Source organism: Amphibalanus amphitrite, unplaced genomic scaffold (genome assembly GCF_019059575.1).
Source record: "Amphibalanus amphitrite isolate SeventyFive unplaced genomic scaffold, NRLGWU_Aamphi_draft 000347F_arrow, whole genome shotgun sequence".
NCBI classification, from domain to species: domain Eukaryota; kingdom Metazoa; phylum Arthropoda; class Thecostraca; order Balanomorpha; family Balanidae; genus Amphibalanus; species Amphibalanus amphitrite.
This window is the reverse complement of record NW_024881842.1, coordinates 409,592-434,869: the sequence shown is the minus strand read 5'-3', so window position 1 is coordinate 434,869 and position 25,278 is coordinate 409,592. Positions and strand designations below refer to the sequence as shown.

The 25,278-nt window shown below is 49.1% G+C and overlaps 1 protein-coding gene across 1 annotated transcript; it reads left to right on the top strand.

Annotated features, from left to right (window-relative positions):
- LOC122389199 (fukutin-like) lies at positions 1-25,198 on the top strand. Its single transcript, XM_043380977.1, has 5 exons — positions 1-498; positions 2,465-2,706; positions 21,146-21,405; positions 22,996-23,290; positions 24,105-25,198. Exons 1-5 carry the CDS (start codon positions 187-189, stop codon positions 24,322-24,324), a joined length of 1,329 nt encoding a protein of 442 aa, XP_043236912.1. The 5' UTR covers positions 1-186; the 3' UTR covers positions 24,325-25,198.
- Positions 25,199-25,278: the final 80 nt, after the last annotated feature.

Genomic DNA, 25,278 nt, shown 5'->3' with positions numbered 1-25,278 from the left:
CCTAGTCCATCAGCAATGGTCATGCATTAGGTACTTGTGGACATCAAATAATCCATGTCTGCTCCTAATTCCTATTGTATAGCAACTGCTTTGACATCAATCACCATTTTCCAGGTTAGCACAAGCTTTCCTGAGATGTAAAGATAAAGTCAAAAGTGTGAAGAAAAGAGAAGATATCAAGACGATATGTTTGGTATGCAAGCTCAGCTCCTTCTTGCAACTCTTTGTGGTTTACTTTCAGTAGTAGTTTATTATGCCTATTGGAATTTCAATCCTACCAGGACTGCTAATAGAAAAGATGCTTCTAATTTTGTTGACATTCTGGGAGGTCAACTAAAAGCAGACTTTGGCATATTTGCACTTGTGCCATGTGAGCTGAATAATACAACTGCTTTTAAATCCAGTGATTGCTCTTGTGCCAATGAACAGTCGGCTGGGAGCTGTGTATGCAAGACTGTCTGCATTCTCTGGAAGGAGATCCCTGATTCACTGGTCTTGGTAAGTGTTTATGTTTGCTGATTGTTGCCATTTAAACCATGGCATGCTGGCTTCCCTGGATTTTCACTGGGGGAGAGGGGGAGCGAACACGAACACCCCACTCCAACTCGACTCCTGGGCCACCTAGTCACACGCGATAGGTGCCAGGTGGTGTTCGAAAGTGCTTCAAAAAGCATGACACAATTACTCCGGTCTTTTTTAGATCGGGCTTAACCCTCGCCGGCACAGGCCATTTTGCGTCCTTCGACGGCACAAGGGGGGGGGGTACGACCCCCCTCGTGTTTGGTCCCTGATCGAGCTAGAGCTTCGCGGAAAAAACGAGCGTGCTGCCCGTCACGAGAGGAAGCCGATGATATCCAATTTTAAGGTCCTAGGTCATCGGGTGACTTTCCAGGTCAGGTCAATGACCCGAAAATCGGGAAAGTCGGGGCCTGTTAGAAAGCCGTAAAGTGTGACTGCTATGGGGTTTTCCGGGGTGCTGATCAGGAATATCGTGTTAGTTTTGATCAGAGATGATGTCTTTAAGCATTTAGACCAGGTCGGGTCGGGTCAGGTCAGGTCAACCGGTAGGGGTCGTGACGGGTGCCTATTCGAAATACGTGTCAACCGCCTCCGACAGCTTCGTAACATGTTAGGAAGGCATCAAAACTACTTCGGAAATGTTCAAATGGTTGCTAAATTCGAAATCAGCTCCAAAAACTAGCCTAGAAACATGTAAAACTCGAAAAAGTGAGCCGAGGTCACCAAAGGCCAATGACCTGACCTGACCTTTAGGTGACCTTGACATTCACCCTAATGCATATTGCATGGGAGCAACATCAAATCACATGTTTGAACGTTTGAAACCACGAAAAGCTTGCAAACGCGCGGCTTATGCGAGCCGACATGACCAAATCGCGATTCCGGCCAAACATGGTCTCGGAAAGTAGGTCACAGGTCAAAGGTCATTTGGGTCAGGGTCATGAAATTTTCAGGGTACGTGTAAAATTGATCAATGCGAGGGTACTGAAAGTTTCGTCGCGATCGGCCGCTTTTTACGCGAGCTATTCACGAAAAACCTTGGGGGGTGCATCACCCCCCCCCCCTGTGCCGGCGAGGGTTAAGGTTACGTCACCAGAACTGCCGTGCAAAGGCAAAAACCATTATGTCGGGTCAGAGGCCATTGCCTCAGGTCAGAGGTCACCCAAACATAATGGGTTTTGCCTTTATACGGCAGAGAAGTCATCAAATGTCAAATTCCGCCTAGTATATACTACAACTTTTGACCAATCGGTGCATAACTCGGGAACAAAAAGGTTAGATTGCCGCGGGGAAGCGCATTTGATAGAGCTCTCCTAACGCTCTTACCGAGAAAGTTCTCGAAGTTCACTTAACATCAACGGTTTAGCCTATAGAAGGCAACAACTGTCAAAATTGACCTTTTTTGCGGGAACCTTTCATTCAGTAACTTGATTCAAAGCATGTCTACACTTTTTATATAGCGTTCCTCTTGTCGAGACCCGTCGAATGGGCTATAATTTGGCCTGAAAAGATCCACCAACAAATTGGATCCATGACCAAGGTCATGACTGGCCAGAAAAGATCACATTACCTACATACCGGTAGATTCACCTTGTTGATCTGGACACATTCTGGATTTTTCATCTGTCTAGCATGTCTATCAAAAGTAAATGTTAAAACCCATTGAGAACCTTTCATGACCTTAGATGACCTCAGGGGTACATATAGGGGTCACGTGTGCAATTTTCCGATTTATTGTGCTATGTTTACTGGCTACTCGTTTGAGAGCGTTTAGTATGGTCCACTTCCAAAAAATCGCAGCTCAATTTTCTCCCATTGGCTTATACTGGTGGGGTTGCAGTGCCCCTAGCTGCTTATTAGGGATTTGATAATTATAACTAGGTAGTTACTTATCAGTTTAAGTGTGTTCAGAAACTCATGTCATTCACATCTTTTCTGTTTCCAGAAATCTATTGTCAAATCGATTTCAAAGGACGTGAAGTATTCGACGTCAAATAAGTCTGTAGCAGCTGAAACAATAGCTCATTTTTTCATAACTCTGCAACCTGAAGGAGTGCTGCATTTTGCCAACTGGTTTCTGCAAGCAGATGGGTCCTGGTGGTTTGATCAGCTACCTCATAACATTCTGCCATTTACCGAATCCAATGATGGATTTTTCGTCGGCAAATACCAGGGATGGATGCCCAGGTAAGTGCCTTATAAGGCTAAACACATTACACATGTGATCGATGAGTTTCGAGGTGTAGTTCTGTGGTGGGCTTTGTCCTGGGTGCACGATATGCATATTTGGTTACGCGACATTATGGGTGCACCTTACGCTTTAGCTACACTAAAAAGCAACATCGTTCGGTCCACCGGCATGTCTTCAGACCAAAAGCTGACCAAACAGTAGTGGATTGCCTCGGCTCCTCGTCACCCTCGGTTCTATTGTTAACTATGCTACCTATTTGTCAGATCATTGGTCCACTCACAGCATCGTCCATTAGGTATTTGATTGTTTTCTCTGCCAGAGTGCGGGCATTGTATTTTTTTCCTTACGAAATAGTAGCAAATAATGCATGAATTATTTTCCTTGGTACTTCCACATATACTTCTATATCTTCTAATAAAAACGTGAATGTTGATCTCGACCTTATCGAGGATTGAACAGATACGTTATAACTTGTATGTCACAATCATCAGCACAGTCGCACCAGTTTTTCGTGTTTTAGTTTTACGTCAGACAGTCGTACATTACTCGCATACGAAGTGCTTGCGGTGGTGGCAGCCAATGTCGTGCCACACAATGCCTTCTCCCGGGTAGAATTCGTTGAGCACCGCCAGGCAGTTCTCACGACCCTCGCGATTGTCCGGCTGGGGGAATCCGGCGCCTCCGGTGGGTCCCCAGTTTTCATAGCAGCCCTGTCCCCGGTTGCAGACGGGGGTGCGGGCCCCGTCGTTCCACACGAACTGTCCTCCCTCGCTGAGGCGCTGTCCGGACGTCCAGTAGAACTCGACCTTGCGTCCGCCCCTGGGCAGCCGGCGGTTGATCTCCTGCTCCTTCTGCGGCGAGGTGAGCGAGACGAGCCTCAGTCCGAGCTGGCGGCACTCGCCGGCCGCCTGGTCCCACGTATACTGGCCGCCGCTGTGACGTGGGTTCTCCCAGGACACGTACAGACCGCCGCGACCGCCCTGGGGCGGGAATGGCTGAGATGGCTGCTGGAATCGCTGCACAGGTTTGGGCCTCTGGCCGCCGAACGATGGTCCAAATCCTCCGCGCTGTCCCGCTCCCGGCTGGACCCGAACCGCCGCGACAGGACGAGCGCCGTACCCGCTGTCGTATTTCGGCGTCTGGTATCCGTTGTCGTACTTCGGCGTCTGGTAGCCGTTGTCGTACTTCGGCGTATCGTATCCACCGTCGTACTTGGGCGCCTGGTATCCGTTGTCGTACTTCGGCGTATCGTATCCACCGTCGTACTTGGGCGCCTGGTATGCGTCGTCGTACTTCGGCGCGCCGTAGCTCGCGCTCGGTTTCGGAGCTCCGTATCCCTTGCTCGGCGTCGGAGGTGTGTAGCTCTTGTAGCTGGGAGTTCCGTAGGTGCTGCCCGGTCTCCGGGCTCCGTACTGTGACGACGAGTGGGAGCTGCCGTACGGGCCGGCGGCGGCCGCCAGACCGAGCAGGGCCAGGCAGAGTACGGTGGACGGCGGAGCCATGGCTGTGCAGCGGCCGACGACGGGACACTGTGCGGACCGACCGCGGTGCCGTCATTAAATACCCGGCCCCGGGTGCGGCCCATTGTTCCGGTAAGCCGTGACAGATCGAACATTGTTAATGACATATGGCGAGGTGGTCGCCCTGCTCCGTGCAGCGGAGAGATACCGGCGCAGCGCTGCAGCAGCGCGCGGCGGCTCTGGTGCATCTTTGCGGTTCGTGAAGGTCAGATGATTTGAGTGACTGCATTTGTGCAGCCGCCCGACTCCTAGCAATGCTTCCACGCTATTTTTAAAGGGTGATCAGGGACGCATTTTCTGGTCACTATTCCCAGACGCTGGTGCAGTCCCAGCTTTTGCTGAAGAGATTGACGCGCTACTCTGCAGTGGTGTTTGTTTCATCTTGGCCGAGTTTGGCTATTTGATTCCTAGTTCAGTTTCTGTCGCCCAGTGTCAGTAAAGCTGGCAGCTTAGCTTTCAAAATGTGTTTAAACAGCAGTGCTGTTGTATTGTCACAGCGCTGTTGTTTGTTTACTAGACATAGTTTTGCTTCCCATGGACATTCAATAGTATAAGAATCTCTGGCTTTATGCGATCCCTATCCCTTGACCATAGGTATTTGGGATTTAATACCACTCATTTATCATCGTCATAGTTCATTGAATATGTGACGTTCATTGTGATGTTCATGTGAGGTTCATGTGAGTTCATTGATATATTGGAATGCATGTCCGCCTCCTCTTGATCAAGATAAGGTTACAGACTTAACCCTCGCCGGACCTATTGGTTTTCTACATACGCGCCGGCCGAGGGGGGAGGGGAGCGGGTACGACCCCCCCTCGCCGTTTTGCCCCTGGTGGAGCTAGCGCGTCGCGGAAAAAACGAGCGTGTGCGCCGTTACGAGACGCAGAGACTGGTACCCGATTTTAAGGTCCTAGGTCAACCGGTGACCTCTGAGGTCAGGTCAAGTGCCCCAGGGTACGGTTCAGTTTTTGGTGAATAACTTCGCAAAAAAACGGTCGCAGTGCCGCGATTTTGGCAGCATCGTGTTTGCCTCGCTCAGGCGCGTCGAATGATATACTTTTTGTTTGGGTCAGGTCAACTTGGGGTGTTGACCTTAGGTCAAGGTCAGGTCAGCACCCCCAGGTCACGAAGCTGGTCGAAAGAGGTCATGTCGCATATCATTCGATTCGGCAGGTCTTCCTGAGTCTATTGGTGGCTTTCTCGACTCGCTAGCTCAATTTGATCGGGAGTTATTGACGAAAAACTAATAAGACCTTGATGACGTCATAAATGACGTCACGGAAGGTCAACATTGCAAAAGTGACGCATCTAACCTTGCAAGGAGTGCATCAAATCACGATTCTGTGTGCTTGAGATAGTTGGAGATCGTTCCCGGCGCCAGAATAGCAGTTTTCATTTTTCCCCATTGACTTATAATGGTGAGGTCACAAAAATGACCTGACCTCATATGACCTTTAGTAAAAATCCGAGATATACAAGTTGTGAGACTCATAATGGATGCTAGATCCTGCAAGTTTCATTTCCCTGTGACATCTCCTCTGGCAGTGAGGGCGTTGCGAAGTTGCGACATCTGAAGACCGTGCAGAGGTTCACTTATGACGTCATAGGTCAGTGACCTGACCGGACCCAAAAATGCGGTTGGTGTCAAAAGATGCGGCTTGGATCAAAGGTCAGGTATGCCAAGTTTCAGCTCTCTATTGCCAGCGTGTTCGGAGCTATCGCGAAAAAAACCTATGGGGGGGGGGGGCGGCACCCCCCCCCCCTCGGCCGGCGAGGGTTAAGTAAGGTACCGTCTGGTGACTTCACGGATTATATGTGAATGGAACATACCAGCTGAGTATTGTTAAGAATCCGTCCGTTCGTTGCGCCGGTATAATAAAAGATCATACATGGATTTGACCTCAGTGCTGTATTGTGGTGCACCAGCTTCGACACCAACAGGCAATGCAACCTGGAGAGGCAGTCACCGTATTACCAAACGATCGGGTACAATTGTGATATGGCACAAATCATATACAGCTCATTGTTTACCCTCATGCGCTCACGGAGGGGCTCACGGACTGCCCCTCTAATTTCGCCGTGAAACGTGCACCCTGGCGAAATGCACGGTTTTAAGTGACTTGGGAATAGGGAGCATTGATGATGCAGCATAGACGGCGTCAATGAGATACACGTCTGTTATCCGCATCATGCAATGCTTCCGTCTGGATTTGGGTGCCAAAAAAGGTTAGGTGTCAATTTAGGCCGAGTAAACCTCTCAAGAAAGGACCAACAAGTCCGTTTCCTGCACTCGGCGGCCACAAGTGCTACGGCCCGGAGAGCCCGGCAAGGCCACTCTGGAGGCTAACGCACATTGCGACCGACCCGGCCCAGACGAATGCTGAGACACGAGTGGCCCGCTCCTCCCGGACAGACCGGAGGTCACTGCGGGTTACGTGACATGTGAGCGACCGCCAATCACCGCGCGCCCGAGCGCCGCGCCCGCAAAACATACTGTGCCGCACGGCCCGCCGGCGCGCCGGCGCTACCGTGGCCGGGCGGCGACACGCACACGGCGAACAGTTACGACCGCTAGTTACAAAATAGATTAATTGCGCGAAAACATATGCAAACTCAACAAGTATGTTTTACTTACTTCGGCGGCGGCAGCCAGGTTGACGAACGGGGCCCGAAGCACCGCGCCCATGTCGTCTCAGCGCCTCCCGTCCCGCTGGTGTCCGCCAGGATCCTCCTGGAGATGGTCCCACACGCCAGCTGACTCGCCAGCCTTCCAGTCGCTCCGGAGCGGCGAGAACGCCGCGCCCATCCTCGCTCCAGTCCTCTTCCGTGCTTCCTTTCGACCTCCGTGCTTCCGTGGCTCTCGAGTTGATTGACCTCTCTGTACCTTTGCATTAGCATTAGCAGGTGTCTGACGTCAGAAGCTGAGAGAGGCGATTCGCATTGTCCTTCCGCTTGCGCGCGCTGCCAGTCGATCCGCCGTTTCGTTCAGGTCGATGCCGGCGTGGCCGGGACAGTAAACCCAGACCGTCTCGACCCCAGCCGTGTCCCACCACTCAGGGGGAGACCAGCCGGCTTCCAGGGCCCTGTTTCACCGGTGATAGCAGCAAGCTGCTATCACGTTTCGCGAGCTGACGTCATGTCGTGACGCCATACTGTTGTCGTAATGGGTAGTTCCGGCGCACGATTGCCGCGACCTTGGCGGCGGCATTAAGTGACGTATGAGCCTAAAAGTAAGAGTTTACACAGTCATGATAGTATATATATTTTTGATATATATTTTTTCAATATGATGTATTTAAAAGAAGTTGGTTTTAGGAAAAATTTGGACATTAACTTCGAACATATAGCTGATGACGTAAAACAATATTGCGGCAATCGTGCGCCAGAATTGCCCCTTACGTCAGCAGTATGACGTCATCACATTACGTCAGCTCGCGCAATTTGATAGCAGCGTGCTGCTATCACCGGTGAAACAGGGCCCAGTGTACTCAGTAGCGATTGTGAGTCGGTAGCGATGACTAACAGGTCCGCGTCACGTAGGAGCAGACTCGGTCAAACCGGGAGTCACAGCCTCCAGTTCGGCACGCATGCTTGAGAGGACGAGTCCGCAGGCACCGGATGAGCAACGGGTATTCTCATCAGAGCGCAGGAAGGATCCCTAGCCTGTCCGGGCCGGTTCGCTGGTCACAGAGTCATCGGTAGCTAGAATAAGCGGTGTCTGATGCTGATCGACGAGCGGTTCCAACAGATATTCGAATTCCGCGTTCGCCACTGGAGCCCGGTGTGGCAGTTTCTTTCTTTAATTTGACCCTGCGTTCCAAAACATGAGAGCCATTTATGTGTAATTGTTAAGGTCACTCGGGGCTAGTCCAGGCGAGGTCATGCCAGAGACGTGACGAGTGACGTGACATGATCATGTCATTGACCCTTTCTCTTATTTTATTACAGAACACACCCAGCTTATCGTGCCCGCCGAAGCGCTGCAGACTTAGCCTTGCCAGTTTTCAGACCTCTTTCAAAATCAGCATTAGGCTGTGGGCAACAGGTCAAATGTGTGCATAATTCACATAATCGCAGGGGCGTCGTTTTGTATAGGCCTGGTAGGGCCCGAGCCCTACCAATGTTTATATGGGCCCAACCAATGTTCCGTGAGCAATATTTTGTCATATATCACTCGACGAAAAGGGCAGTTATGAACCGTTCGTTCCTTGATCGAGCTAGAGCTTCACGGAAAAAAACGAGCGTGTCCTCTGACACCAATACCTCCATAAATGCACGTTTTGTGCATTGGGTTTGTTGGTAGGTATGTACTTAGATATCCAAAAAAAGTTTTATGTTTAATTTTTTTGATTGCAATTTCAATTAGGTACTGAAGCGGAAAAATAAGTGGCCGAAATCCGATGAGAAAGGCAAATTTGGGGGTATTCTACCTTCGTTACCACGTCATAAATTGCCGTCCACCGTTTTTGAGCCCTACCAATCATTTTCGGAAAACGACACCCCTGCATAATCGTGCTCAAGGTTAAAGGTAGTGTGCCAGCTTTCCTGGACCGTATGGAGTTAATGGCCCAGATAAGGAGAACCGGATTTTTAGAACTTATCCATACCTTCAAAACTCATGGAAACGTCTTAAATTCTTCAAATTTTGAGTACCCCAGTGCGAAATTCGCCCCGACGGGTTGTCGGTCGTACCCCAACCACATTTCACACCACTATGAACAATAAATGCACACACTGAAATCGCTATTACCGATATGCTCATCCAATCAAGTTTCGATAAACCCGTTCATCATCATCTCCTGCGGTTTCGAACACGCCTGTTAGGTGGTGCGGTAGACCGCGTCCAAAGCCAGGGCCCCGGTAACGTGAGGTAGCCGAGTCGGGGCAGCGTGCGCTGACCCAACCCGGGGCCGCGCGTCCTCCCGGTGTCATGTGATAGCCCGGGGCTGCCCGCGGGGATGCGGTAGACCGCGCCCAAAGCTGCGGCCCCGGCTTGGGTCAGCGCACGCTGCCCCGACTCGGCTACCTCACGTTACCGGGGCCCTGGCTTTGGGCGCGGCTTCTGCTCATACTTTGTGGTGCGGTGGTGGTGCGTCGGGCCGCGCGCTCTGACTTCGGCCAAGAAAAACGCGTCAGCTGATCATTGTCATTTCTGCCACTTGCGTGTGGTGAAATGGGGTCATAACTTAAGAGACGGCTGTTTCATATCAATTATTTTACATAAAATCATATTTCAAACCATAAATAATGTTCGACAGCCAAATAAAAGAAACAATACCAATACAGGCTTACAGTTTAAGGCTCGACATTGTGTTGTCTACGATTAGACAGCTGATAACTCATTCCCGTACGTCGTAACTCTATAATGACCTTTGCTCATTGTCACATGTGCGCCGCATTCGCGATTGTTGCCGACGCCTGTTTGCAGGTCAGCCCACTACAGTTGTTATACATATTGAAAAACCGATAAACTTTTAGGCGAAAAAGGCACTATTCCAGGCCCATTTTTGATTTTTTTGCGATATTAGGTAAAAACAGAAGCTTCTTATCCTAGGAAAAATAAAATGGGAAATCTTTCAAAGGTGGCACACTACCTTTAATAGAAAAACGGACCAGTTAACCCGCGCCCCAGTGGCGGTCTCAGCCAACTCTTCGCCCTAGTGGGGCGGGGGGGGGGGGGCATATGTTACCACCCACCTCTAACACAAAAACTAAGAGGGCTTGAAAGACGCGGTAAAAAGCAGTCGATAGCTCTCAACGCGTTCGTTTGAAAGTATTTCGGTCATTTTTCATCTTGGAGCAGTATTGGGGTCACTGGAGGTCATCAAAGGTCAAAATTTGCCAAATGTCATTATATTTCTCAGAAAACATGCATTTATCTCAGGAAATATGATAACTAGAAAAACGCATGGAAAAACAATCGATAGTTTTTGAACTCTTCTTCTGATATGGTCATTATCAAAATTGACATTAGGTCAACGGTTTAGCCTCCAGAGGGCAAAAACTCCAAAAATAGCTGTTTTTACGAAAAGTGTTTTCCGACAATAACTTTTGATTAAAAAAAAAGCCACAACATTTCTATTGCCAGAATCGTGTTCCACTCGCCGAGACGCGTCGAATGAACTATAATTTGACCTTGAAAGGTCAACTTGAAAATTTGACCTCAGTTCATGGTCATGACCTGTCCGGAAAAGGTCATGTTGCATATCATTCGATGCGTCTCACAAACACAGTGAGACCATCCCCAGCGTCCTATCTCTTTCCAATCGAGAGTTATTGGCAAAAATCTGTTTGTAGCCTCAAATGACCTAGGATGACCTTTCTAGAGGCTACCAGCAAAAACGACACTTTGGTCGTCACGGGTGTTCCAAATCATTGTGATTCTGAAATAGTTAGACTGTTCCTATGCGTACACACGGATCTAGAGGCATTTTCATTTTTCTCCATTGACTTATAATGGTAAGGTCACGCCACTGACCTGACCTTAGGTCACGGATATAAAAAAAAAATCCGAGAATATACAAATTGTAGGCGCCCATAACATCATGCAATCCACCAAGTTTAAAACCTCTCTGACAAACACTGCACTTGCAGGCTGGACATGATTGCAAACTTTTTTAGGCTTGGTCAGTTAACTTGATCTGGTGATCTGACCTGACATGACCTGGGGTCAAAAATTTCACACTTTGTCTAAAATTGATGTACAGAAAGCTACTTCAAGCGGCGCGGCGCTACGCGCCGCGGTTTTTTATTCACACGCAAAAAACGCGACAGGGTGGTAACATATGCCCCCCCCCCCCACTGGGGCGAAGGTTAAACCTTCATTCAGTTACCTATGTATTTATCACATAAGAGCTATTTTCATCGCGTAAAGTTTTTCCGATTTTCTCAAAATCAGCCGATTTCCCGATATTAACGTTTGAATTGCCATAGACTTCAATGTTGACCTAGGATCAACTAAGCCGTAGCAATTTACGAGGCGTCGTCGAGAGGAATTTGTTGACCTTTTTAGTGAAGTCCCACGAATCACGAGGCTCTTTGAAATGGCAGTGCTCCAAAAAGAAAGGTCAGAAAAGAGAATGAAGTCAATTATCTATAGGTTCTGAAGTAAAGATGTTTACGAGCGAGCGAGCGCAGCGAACGAAGTGAGTCTTTTCAATATAACGGAAAAATCTCAGTATGAGCGGCCCGGCCCGGCCCGGCCTGTAACGCTTTTGAGAGGCTTATATCTCAGCAACCGCTGGACCGATTGGCCTGCGGTCTTTTTTTTTTGGTAGCCCCATCCCTTCTACCCCGTAATTGACTACTTTTGATACATCTCAGTGACTGTCGTGGCACGTGCCACGTGAAAAGTCAAGGGTGTTCAAGCTGTTTTGCAAAAGTAGTGATTTTGAGAGGCTCATATCTCAGCAGCCGCTTGGGCGATTGTCTTGCGGTAGTTTTTGTAGGGTAGCTGCATCCCTTCTACCCAAAATAGGATACTCTCGATGTATGTGGGTCACCCCCAGTGCACGTGCAAAATACAACAATAAGAGGTGCCAAATTTGTTCCCATTTCAGTAACTCTGTAATTACTGGGGCGATTTCGCTGAAACTTGGCATACAGGTAGGCACCCACCAGGCAATGCATTCCCATGTGTTGCGGTTAGGGTGCTACTGCACGTGCGCACGTGCAGGGGGCGTTTCCAGATCTCGAGAACGGCTGGGCCGATTGCGCTCAAATTTGGTACACGGTTGGGGACCAGTTAGTAGGGTGCCGTGCAAAAGTCATTTTGGACCCGTTTGCACGTGCGCACGTGTAGAATGTCGCTTCCAGATCTCCGGAACGGCTGGGCCGATTGCGTTCAAATTTGGCATACCGCTAGCGACCGGTTAGAAGGGTGCTTTGTTCAAGCCCGTTGGAAGCACCCTCTCGCCCTTCCGCACGTGCAGGGCTCACTATCTCGCTCGCTCGTTCTTCGCCCAAAAGGCGTTTTACTGGTATAATAGTGTACTCTATTTATTAAGCTGTCGAAAATGTGATTTGCCCAGTAATTTGAAATAGCAATGTGCTAATTTTTTAGTATTCAAGTATAGGTATGTAAATCATGTCCTTTATAGTAACTTTTGGTGGACCGTCCGCAGTCCAGTCTGGTCGAGCCTCTTAGGCTGGCCATTTGGCCAACCATACTGCCACGGTAATAACTAATAGCTTCACTGACGTCACCGCACACTAAAACACCCTGTTCATATGACATTTGCTGAGCCGTGGCACTGAGAGCGTTGTTGTGGTGCCGGTCACTGGTCGTGTCACATTCTGCTCCCACGGCTAGCGGTCACCGACGGGCGGTGACCGACGCCCAGGGGGGCACTGGAGGTCAGACAAGCTGAACCGCTGGTCTACAGTTCCTAATTCGGTGAATTTTGGCATGTCGAGGAGGAGAGTGACCTTTAGGGATTTGTGGTGATTTGGGATGCAAGACATGTCCACTGGTTAGTGGCTAGCCACGGCAGAAACGGCTCAGCATAGTCCCATGTCATTGTTTTGATTACGACTATTTCGGTTTCATGATTCGTGATTAGTACTCACTTGTTAAAAGGGGCTTGCGTCTGCACTCCGGTACTTTTAAAGGAAGACTGCCACCTTCAAAAAGTTTTCTCAGATCGGCCTATGATTTATTCCTTGGACAAAACAAAATTTTAGAATTCACCTGACAAAGTATCATCACGTGAATCGCGAAAAAAATTGTCGATTTTCATACAATTATCAATCGGTTAATTTCTAGCGACAATGTTTACACATCACTAGACTTCAAGGTCATAAGATTATTACATTTTATTTGAAAAAGTAAGGCATTTTATGATTTACTAATATATGATTTCATGAGAAATTGGCCATGTTTAATTTACTTTGCATTTAAGTTCGTAAAACATTAAAAAAATCATGGCTCATTTGGAATGGGTCTGGCCCATGTTAAACCCCATTTCCCACACTTTTTTGGAAAAAATGAACTACTGAATAAATAAGTTTAACTTTTATTTTGACACTCCAAAATTCTTCTCTGATCTCGAAACAATCAAAGTTTTGGCATATATTTACCAAAAGATAAGAAAATTCATGTTTCAAAGTTATCGATAAACAGTAGAGATGTCGGTTTTCTTGGACTAAAAAAATGGCATCAAACTGAACTTTGGTCTCCGATTTCTCGCAAACGGGTTCGAATTTCGGAAAACCGACTTCAGTCTGGGACATAGGTGGCTCAGCTCTAGTGAAAACCGTTTTGTGGAAAAAAGGTGGCAGTCTACCTTTAAGAGGTGTTCCAGGGATGCTTTCGTGGGTCATTGGTTTCCTAGCTAACGGGCTCGTTGATGATGGTTACGTTATCAAACACTGATAGCGTGCAAGTCTTAGCGTCAGTTATTTGTACGCAGTCCGAGATGTTATTACATAACCGCAAATAAGGCTGACACCAAATCTCATTTGACTAGATCTGCGTCCCCGGAGCTCTAGATCTCTCCAGCATTGCTAAGGCTTGCCAGCGACGGGCCGCCCGTTGGAATTAATCCATGATTTTCTCTGATGCTCTTATCAGTCGTGCTAGGTCTTGTCGTGACGCGCATTAGTGAGACGAGGTGTGAGATCTCGAGCAGTCGGGTGGGCATGGCGGCCGTATTTAAAGTCCGTGCCCCGCTCGACCGACACCAGTCTGTCCGCTTCGGTCTCAGAGCAGCCATGGCTCCGTGGTCCTCTGTGATCTGTCTCGCCCTGCTGGGGCTGGCGACGGCCTCCGGTCCGCAGAACGGCTCGCCGCCCTCTTCCAGCTACCAGGTTCCGAAGCTGAGCAGCAGCTACGGCGTGCCGACGCTCAGCGGAAGATACGGCACCCCGCAGTACAAAAAGTACGGCAGCGGAGGCTCGCGGCCCGTTGTTCCTCAGCCCCGACCTCGGCCGGTGGTGAACCCCGGTGCCGGCAGACCCATCGGTCGGCCCCAGAAGCCAGTTCAGCGACCTGTGGGAGGCATTGCTCAATCTGCTGGCCTGCAGTCGTCACGTCCGCTCAAACCCATCCAGCCCATCCAGCCTATCCAGCCTGCTAAGCCTGTCCATGTCCAGCCGGCGAGACCTGTCCAGCCTGTCCAGCCCGCCAAGCCTATCCATGTTCAGCCGGCGAGACCCGTCCAGCCTGTCCAGCCCGCCAAGCCTATCCATGTCCAGCCCGCGAGACCTGTCCAGCCCGCCAAGCCTATCCATGTCCAGCCCGCGAGGCCCGTGCCGATTCAGCCCGCGAGACCTGTCCCGGTGCAGAAGCCTGTTCAGGTTCAGCCCGCCAGGCCCGTCGCGGTCCAGCCTGCGGTTCAGCCCGTCCAGCAGGTGCAGCCCGCCCAGGGCGGTCGTCTGTACGTGTCCTGGGAGAACCCGCGTCACAGCGGCGGCCAGTACACGTGGGACCAGGCGGCCGGCGAGTGTCGCCAGCTCGGACTGAGGCTCGTCTCGCTCACCTCGCCGCAGAAGGAGCAGGAGATTAACCGCCGGCTGCCCAGGGGCGGACGCAAGGTCGAGTTCTACTGGACGTCCGGACAGCGCCTCAGCGAGGGAGGACAGTTCGTGTGGAACGACGGGGCCCGCACCCCCGTCTGCAACCGGGGACAGGGCTGCTACCAAAACTGGGGACCCACCGGAGGCGCCGGCCGGCCCCAGCCCGACAACCGCGAGGGTCGTGAGAACTGCTTGGCGATCCTCAACGAATTCTACCCGGGAGAGGGCATCGTCTGGCACGACATTGGCTGCCACCACCGCAAGCACTTTGTCTGCGAGTAATCTGCTCCATGTGATCTCCATAGTGTTCAGGCTGGTGATTTTCTCGGCCTGGCTGCTCCGGAGCCCTTGTCAATGCTTTTCGCAAACTTTCTTCAAGTCTGCTTTGCAATTTCTCTCGATTGTTTATGATGATTTCATGCCTGAATATTTCTTTTCGGTGTAAGTTACAATGTGTTATCGCCTGATAACTCTCCAGCATGTAAGAATATATGGTGAAATTATTGGAGACCTTGTTGGGTTGTTCGGCGCCAAAAAAAGCAACTTTTAACACCTTACGCGACGGGCTGGTTGATTTGTTACGTCTTTTTGAATAAGCCGAGGACTTTCCTATTGTTCTTCTCGCTGCCGTGCAGCTTTAAACCAAACGACGTCTTGCCGGTATTTTTAGCTATACCTACTACAAATTCCCTCATGTCACATCTCATTAGAGCATCCTCCCCCACTCTACTAGCCGCCCTCAGACGCTTTGCATGGCCTGTTTGTGCACGAATTTTAACTTCGTAATATCTTTAATTTTTTTTTCACAGGCGTTCCAGGTTTCACGGAAATATTTAATAGGGCTGGCGCATTAGGTATTTCTTATGACTTTACGGTCGGTTTATAGGATTTTACCGGAACTGCTGGACTTAAGTATCTTGTATTCAGCAATCAAAATGACCCCGTGTGCGTTTGCCATTTCGACCCAGTCAGTCCGGTAGAAATAGGCAGGTGCGTTGATCGGGTGGTGGTAGTTTGAAGCCTCACAGAAAGCTTGCCTGCGAGAAACACCTTATTACACGTGAAATAAGGAATGAAAATGGACAGCATGGCGAAGACTCCAGTCGAGATTGGCTCGGGTCTCCGAACGATTGTGACCAGAAGACGACTCATCTCGTTTTTTTTTTTTGCGAGCGCACGGCCCAGAGGAGAACGGGTATGGCGGGTTAAATTGCTTGTGACATCTCATCTTTTATTTATTTATTTCTCCTTCTCTCTTTATGCCCTCGTCTTCTCCATCTCTCTCATCTCTTTCTCTTTCTCCCTCTCTTTCTCTCTCCATGTCTCTCTTCTCTTTCTCTATCTTTTCCATTCTTTCCATCGTACTCAAATTGAAATGAATTCGCTTGCAGCGCAAGATTAAGTAGATATCAATGAATGCATGACTACCATATCTTTACATGCTTGTCTGTTTACCATATCATTTCGTTCTGCACCTAATTCTAGATCATCTAAGCCTCACGATGCACGTGTCGTAAGTGAAATCGATTCACCGGACCGCTGTCGCTGATGAAAGGAGTCCGAATGATCTTAACGATTTCTGGGTGTACATAGAAAAATGCAGACTTCCACATTTCTAATGTATATTCATCGTGCCTGAAAGTCATACGGTTGCATAAATGCATAGGTACTTAGGTCCTTTTTACCCTCAAAGAATCAGCTCATTTTTTTGGCTCAGGTAGTGTGTACCCTCCTTCCTTAGGTTGTAAGTTTGGTTTTTAAGTATTGGCTGTTGTTGCTTCTGTGGGCCTGCGTGATTACCTCGGCTGGCTTTGTGGTTTCACCGGCTTCGCAGAACGGCTGCTCTACAACGGTGCCGCCCTCGGTCACTTACGGGTGCGGTCTTTCTTCGATGAAGCCAACGATGACGCTGTGATCGCCGCTCGTGTCGCGATGAAGTGACTGTGATGATATGTCACGATCGTTCGATAATACATACTTGAAAAAAAATATAAAAAAGAATCGGTTCAGCTCAACAGCTTGCTACATCCAGTCAATATGTACTGTACTGGTGCTAGACGTGAATCATAGAAGACTTGAAGAAAAAGGTTTGCTACCCCTTCACCACCTCTGTCCCAAAAGAGTGCAGACATGCTGCTTACCTTGAGATCTCAGTGTTATTCAAGATACATCGCCTCCTAAAATATGAAAGCTGGCTTTGTCTTGGCTGTCATGTTTAAGCACTTTGGCTTGTGGTTTGAAGAAATGCTGAGCCATTTAACAAGTAACGGTGAACCGTTTCAAGGATTATAATTGCTTTGTTAGACATCAACATGTCATATGTATTGGATAATTCGAGTTGAAGCTCACTTACAACGTTAACGTCACACCATTGGTGGAGCAAGATGTGCTATTTTTACAGTTAACTATTGTACTGAAGAAGGGTAACATTTTGTGAGTTATACCATGACTTATTTAGCATATCAGATATGGTCAAGAATTCCAGTTACACTCTGATCACACAGTTTGATTACACTTATAAGGCCGACGACTTTGGATGCCCTGGTCTAGCGTTTCGTTTCCTCTAATTCCCTAATATCTCTGTCATTCGACGGTGCAAAACGTAACAGCTGTTTAAATCCTTGCACGCTACAATAAGTAACACGACGATGTGCATCTCCAAGGTGCGATACTGCCGACTGAATCGTCCGGTCGACAGAATATCGCTCGCAGCGAAGGTCAACGGGGACTGACAGTCGTGTTGGACGTTGTTGTCCACGGCCTGTTGCACAGTTATTTTTGTGGTTGGTACTGTGTGCCCGCAGAGGACAGGTGGAGCAACGCGACGCCCCATGATCAGATGGTCACCCCGTGTTGGCTGTATACAATGGAACAGCACAGCAATCCACTTCAACAATGCAACACTGCGTGCTTCTGTGCAATCTTCGCAATCTGTATCATTCGAACAGCGCCAAACAGTGATTTGGTAATGCTGAACAGTTCACGCAGCCTAGTTTGCGTATTTAATCACTGCTCCGCGGTCGGTCGGCACCAGTGTTTCGACGTCGGTCACAGCACAGTCATGGCCCCGGCATCCGCAGCTCTCTGTCTGGCCCTCCTCGGCCTGGCGGCGGCCGGTGGACCTCTCCGCAGCTTCCATGAGGCTGCCGGCTACGGCGCACCCAAACTGAAGAAGGACTACGTCCCGACGTACCGGAATGCCGGCGGGTACGGCGGCCGGCAGTCCCGGTCAGGATACGGCACGCCGAAACCCATCACTGGCTACGGCGCACCCAAAGTCGAGACGCTGCTGTATAAGGCGCCGAATGACAAGTATGGTGTCCCAAAACTCTCCAAGGACTATGGCGTCCCCGAGGTTACGAAGGGGTACGATGCGCCCAAAGTCAAGAGCGGCTACGGTGCTCCCAAGCTCTCGGATGTGTATGAAGCTCCGAAGCTCACCACCACTGATTTCAAGGCTCTCCACGGCGGCAGTGACTTCAGTTCTGGCAGTGACTTCAATGACTTCAGTGACTTCAGCTCCGGCAAAGACTTCAGTTCCGGCAAAGACTTTAGTTCTGGCAGTGACTTCAGTGACTTCAGCTCCGGCAAAGACTTCAGTGACTTCAGTTCCAGCAGTGGCTTCAGCGACTTCAGCTCCGGCAAAGACTTTAGTTCGGGCAGTGACTTCAGTGGCTTCAGTTCCGGCAAAGACTTTAGTTCCGGCAGTGACTTCAGTGACTTCAGTTCTAGCAGTGGCTTCAGTGACTTCAGCTCCGGCAAAGACTTCAGTTCCCCCGCGGCGAAGTTCGGAATAACTACTGGCGGCTTCGTACCATCTGTGTCGTTTGGCAAGGTTTCTAAGACGCTCTCTACTCCCCTTGGAAGAGAGCGAGCCACCAAGAGTGACGGTCTGTACCTGTCCTGGGAGAACCCGCGTCACAGCGGCGGCCAGTACACGTGGGACCAGGCGGCCGGCGAGTGTCGCCAGCTCGGACTGAGGCTCGTCTCGCTCACCTCGCCGCAGAAGGAGCAGGAGATCAACCGCCGACTGCCCAGGGGCGGACGCAAGGTCGAGTTCTACTGGACGTCCGGACAGCGCCTCAGCGAGGGAGGACAGTTCGTGTGGAACGACGGGGCCCGCACCCCCGTCTGCAACCGGGGCCAGGGCTGCTACGAAAACTGGGGACCCACCGGAGGCGCCGGCCGGCCCCAGCCCGACAACCGCGAGGGTCGTGAGAACTGCCTGGCGGTGCTCAACGAATTCTACCCGGGAGAAGGCATCGTCTGGCACGACATTGCCTGCCACCACCGCAAGCACTTCATTTGCGAGAAATAAGTGTTTTTAATTTGACAAGGCTGTGACGCCCGAAGACAAGGTTCCTGGGTCCTACTCAATGTCAACATGCCACAACGCCAATGTCTTTCGTGTGTTCTTGCCTACTGAATGCCAGCGCCACCACCGCAGGCCAGGTTCATTGGAATCTGAAATGTCAACACATTCATGTCCGTCTGTATTATGACAATGAACAGGGGCCTGGAATGACAACTTTTGTAAATTTCGTTTTGACCTTTTGCATCGTTTTTCTGCAATGCCGGCCTTTATACGATGTGGTGGATCTTTGTCATCCGTCGCACTGATCATTTGTTGAATTGTTAAATCGAATAATAAAGGCCACTTGCTCCAAAGATGCTCGTGTCACGAATATGAATTTAAGCAGTTATTAGTCCCCATCTGTTGATTTTTGAGTTTGCCATTGTGTGAAATTCAATTGTTAAGTGCAACGTTTTCCTGTCAATAGCTGTCCTCATTAGCACCATTGAGAGATCATTCTTTCTCAAAAGCTGTGTCCGCTTTTGGTTCCGTATGACTCGACATCGACGTGCAATAAATTTGGATGTGAATGCGATATCATATTTCACTCACATCAGCCATCTCTGCGGTAAACGTTTTACCGGCATAGTGTAAATGGTTTTACTTTATTCAGCTACATACCTACCAGTTTTCGGAAAAATGGACGCTAGCTTTTCGCTGCTGCGATACATCTCCGGCCTTCCAAATGCCTGAAACATAACGAAATTCTGCCTCACCAGACCGAAAAAATGTAGCGACTAGATGATTGACCCGTCTTCTGAAGTCGTGGGTTTATGGGTCTTCATTTGGGCAGAAGCCGTGCTATTTAGGTACATACAGCAAGCAACTGGGAAGAATATCTTTTTGTTCGTAGTGGTGTGGATGTCCCCTATTAGGTAACCGAAAAATATCAGATGTTTATTTGAAGCGCATGGGTATGATTGATCAGACAGCTGAGGAATATACCTATATACCTACGTTTTTTAAGGAATGTCAGGCAATGTGTGCAGTGTGCACTGTGCAGGATGAGGCTGCCTCCCATTGGGTTCCAATATTATTTACGGTGATCCCGTTTTATGGTTGTCTAGTCGGTTCCCACGCCTGTACAGTCACCACCAGGAAAGTCTCGTTGCAAACAAAATGGAATTCATGAGCTTTGATAAAAAGTGTTACTGCTTGATTGCATGGCCTAAAAATAAAAACATATTTCACAAATGCCAATAGATGCTAAACGCTTTAAACATGCGTTTTTGTATACCCTGGTACAGTGAAACTGCTTTTGCGCGCCAAGGTCAGATACGGACGGCGTAGCTAGCAGTGAACTATTTAAAGCTCGTTGCCGAAGTCGTGACTGTCAAAGAGATATGAAGTATTCAATTCGTGGAAACGAAAGCTCCCTTTTTTATGACCATCACAATGAGAACGATTGGGTAAAGCGCTTTCCAAGAATGTCACGGCCACGGAAGAAGTGATCATTCCCAGAAAATGTCTGCGTCATTTGTGCTATGATCCTTTGTTCTCAATCAAACCCTTGATGTGTGGCGTAGCGGTTCGTAGTGCATTCTTCCCCGTTTGTCGGCTTTGCTGGCCGCTGTCGCTGCAGCTGTGTGTGGCCGCGTCCTCCAACCAGTTTTTGATTCGTCAGTTTGGCAGGCGGGAGTCACATAGAATTAACGGTACACCTCGCTTTAGAATATTCCCAATGAAATGAACCATCAAAATATGTGGAGCTGAAACGTTGGATGATTTATATCTTATTATATCGACATAAATGTGACATTCGATTCGTCCACATTGAAACGCAGCAAACGAACCGAAACCTGTTTTTGTACAAGATCTTCGGACTGAGCACAGAAATAATTTCAATGTCACGACTGTGTCTTTAAATCTGCATGATTCACTAAGTCCGTGTTGTTCAGATTACACACTTTAAAAACCGTAATCTTGAGCAAGTGGCGTGAACAAATGGCGTCAACTGTGTTCCCGTTGCACCCTGGTCGCAGATGGTCATATTTCACTCCCTCATATTTCTACATCACTCTTGCCCTCTCTGTCTCTCTGCAGGTTCCGTCTGGCTGATAGAAGCAAGTCTTCTGTACTGTCAGAGCCAGCCGACCGACCCGCCTTCGTTCGTCACTTGCTCTCCTCCCGGTTCATCCCTTGTGACCGGGAGAGGGCACACCAGTTCCACGTAACTGAGGGACGAGACGCGTCCGCAGACGCCGAGCGGTTCCGACACCGTGCCTGGCGTCTGCTGGCCGCTGCTGCAGCCGCTCTGGACGAGCTCGAGGCGCCCTTCTGGCTCAGCAGTGGGACTTGTCTAGGTGAGTTAGTTTAGGAGTGGGATTTGTATAGAGCAGTAAAGTCAACTTGGGGCAGCATTTGTCTAGCTCAGTAGCATTTGTCAGCTCAGTAGTAACACTTTTTAGGTGAGTCGTTTCAGCAGTGGGACCTGTCTAGTGGCTATAGGTACTACAATTGAGTCAGCTCATCGTGTATGGGTGACATCCAGGGCTGCGGAGTCGATGGATTTTCGGCGACTCCGACTCCGACTCCGACTCCGGCTTTCAAAAACCAGCTCCGACTCCGACTCCGACTCCGGGCAGAATTGTCGACTCCGACCGACTCCAACTCCCGACTCCGACTCCGCAGACCTAGCAGGGCTGCGGAGTCGACAGATTTTCGATGACTCCGACTTCGACTCCGGCTCGGGTTTCTAAAATCGAATCCGACTCCGACTCCGACTCCGGTCACAACTGTCGACTCCGACCGACTCCAACTCCGACTCCGACTCCGACTCCGCAGCCCTGGCACTGACATCACCAGACACTGGAACCTGTCTAGGTGAGTCAGCTCGACAATGACTATGTCTAAACTAGACATTGGCGGTGACTCAATGGCACCAATCGTGACAGACATCTGCCCGCGACCGGTAGTGGGAAAATGAATGGAAAATATCGTTCGAATCGTTCGATAGCATGCGACTGCCAGGTATTTCCTCCAGTCATCCAAATTTATGAATGAGGTAATGCGGCTGTTCCCCAGATCAGGCGAACCATTTTCCTTAAAAACGTCATTGTGCAGCAATGTGTACTCTAGGTTTCATCACCCCTACCAAAACTTTTCCAAAACAATGCAGACGGACTTCATATCAAATGCAGCACCGAGCCTACACCGTTCTTGGGCCTTTGTGTAGGCGAAGCGGCATTGTAAGGCTTGTGCATTGTAATCATTTAGTAAGACAGGGACGATGATTATTGCAAAGTCAGGGTGGAGCCGACCAAGAGCCGACATTGTTCGCAATGTTGGGATTTCCAGCGTTTGCTGCATGCATGTTGCTCTGGTTGATAATAAAACGATTGCGGGCTGTGACTAGTTTCTTTCGGGGTGGTCGTTAGTCGTTAGGTACTGGTTGTTGTCAGTTCAGGATGCCAAGGCTTACATTATTGATATGGCCTGTGATAAGCGTCATTTCCATTCTAAGTCAGTAGCGCGCCTGGATGCCATATTCATATGCGCCCGTGTAAGCTATAACAGTCGATCAAGAACTGCATTGGCTCTACTCCTTGATAGGATATCACTTTCTGCATAAACACTCATGCACCCTATTATCCGCTTTACCATCTGAACAAGCATAGGCAAATTAATCTCGGATAGGGGAAATGGATTCGGATGCTACCTACTCACAGATCCTTTTTGTTTGGGGAATATTATAAAACAACTATAATACCACTACGCAGGACACAAGCTGTGTTCATTGTAAATCACGCTAACTTGCACTGGTGGCGTGCATTTTCAATTCTCAGCTCTTTCATCGACAACGCCGTTGCCTTTCATTTCAACCGGTATCGCCTGCTGTCTACACACACCGGCCCACGTCACTGACCCCTTCCCCCTCCCCTTCTGTCCACCAGGCTACTACCGGCAGTGCGACTTTGTGCCTTACATGGGGGACGTGGACATCGGCGTACGGATCGACTCTGTCAGCGACTGGGCCGGGGATGCCAGACTGCCGAGCCTCGCACAGATTGTCGAGGCGATGGCCGAGCGGCGTCTGCGCCTGGTACACCGGTTCGGACTGCCTGAAGACAGTCTGGAGCTGAGTTTCCGGTCGCCGGATAACATCAAGCTGGATATCTTCTTCTTCTATGAGGAGGGGGACATCCTGTGGAACGGTGGAACGCAGGCTCGAACTGGCAAAAAGTTCAGGTGGGTTAGTGGACTGAATTGACATGAAGTAAATTTGAGTCTTCGTGACTGGACTAGGTCCGAATTGCCAGTGAGTTTGGGTTGATGGGGCTTAGTACAATCACGAGTTGTCGGAAAATAAAGATAAGCTTTGAGGTCCGAACTTGCAGGGAATTCAGGTGGCGTTATGTAGTTATATACGCCCAGTTTCGTCTCATGTCTTTCTATTCATAGGTCTGATTTCATCTTCCGGTGCAGCCGTTAGAGCTATTCTTAGAGTTCGTGAGACCCCTGCCAAGGTTAAATGATAAGATGATTTGTCGTGAACCGTACAGTGTTAACTGTTAATGCGTTAATTATTCCGGCTCATTATCATTAAGCCTGCCTTTGCTCTAAAACTCTGCTCATGTTTTATTCACATTATCCGCTTTCACATTGTCTGTTGTTTGGCGTCTTCTCCCCAAAATCTGGTGACAACATAAAAAGAAACAATGTAAGCTTTCGTAGAAGGATTTAAATTCATGTCAGGGAAACAATGTAAACAAACTGATTTAATGTAAAATGACGATCCGGAACATCGTTCGATGTTTACTAAGATAATTGTAATTTAAATAAAGCGTTTTACAGTTTGTTCCCTTTGAACCCGTCTCCTATTATGTGTTGCTCATACCTAAAGTGTCTAAAATCTCTAGATTGTTTTAGAGTATGTCAGCAAACTAGCTTTTGTTTATATCGATTTTCCTGCTTACAAACAATTACGAAACGCCTTGAAACCAGCAGCCCGTTATTCTAGCCATGTTGTCGCCGCACCTCTAACCGCCCTCGCCGTCCCCAGGTACGACTTTGCCGCGTTCGAGCTGTGTTGGACCGAGTTTCGAGAGCTGCGAGTTCGCGTCCCGTGCGACACCGAGCGCTACCTGATCTCTAACTACGGGCCAGAGTGGCGCGTGCCACAACCCGTCTGGGATTGGAAAAGCAGCCCGCCCAATGTGCGCGAAAACGGCTACTGGACGCCAGAACAGATGGATGAAGCTGTGCAGTTGTTGGAGCCGTGAACCGTGCCGTTGTTGGAATCGTGATCTGTGCAGCTGATAAGACAGTTGGTGGTTTTCCAGTTTCGGTTTGAGGGGACCTGTGATGAGTCGTATCGACTCTGTATAAAGAAGTGGGATTGATGCTGGGCTGTGATGCTCTGTACAGTCTGTCTTAAAAGTACCGCGCAAAGTGACGGTGGATCCATCAAGCCTGACCGAGGAAGGGCCTGCTAAAATTTGAAAGTCACCGAACCAATGGAGCTGGGGAATGGACGAGGATGTCCATTGCTTCGGTGACTCAAATTTGGCAGTCCTTCATCGGTCAGGCTTGATGGATCCACCGTCACTTTGCGCGGTACTTTTAAGACAGACTGTAGGGCGATTAGACAAAGCAGTGTAGTCTCATGAAGCAATGAAGCCAGGGAATTATCGTGTCATGCGTTATAGTGTCGAATTGATTAGTTTTGATAGTGTGATGGCTCAGTTGTGATAGTGTGAGTGGGATAACATTGCACGTAATTAGCATGCTGGATAATGAAAAGCAGGGCCCTGTTTTTAGCCATCTTGTCATAAATCTTTGTACGACGATGTCCCCTTTCCCAAGTCGAGATCTGTGACGATGAGACTAGCTCGTGTCATGTTCTGGAGATTGGATCCCGAAACCTTTGACGTTTTGTCGGGCTGGTGGAGTGACAATGTATTTTTTGAAGAAACGTGGTTTGATGTGTCGTCAGCGATGAATTACATAATGTTTTGCAAGTGTAATGTCGACTGATGATAAGAGATCACCTTTTGTTATGAAATATTCGTGTGCATGTCATACATATTAGATAGCTTGCGAAATGAGTTCGCCTAATGCAACATTCACTGCAAATATATCATTGTTTAGTATCTACGCTGCCTTTTTGTTAATGATTGATCACACATTGCATTTTGTTTAGCCCCAAATATTCAGAGTTGGTAGGTAACTTGTGC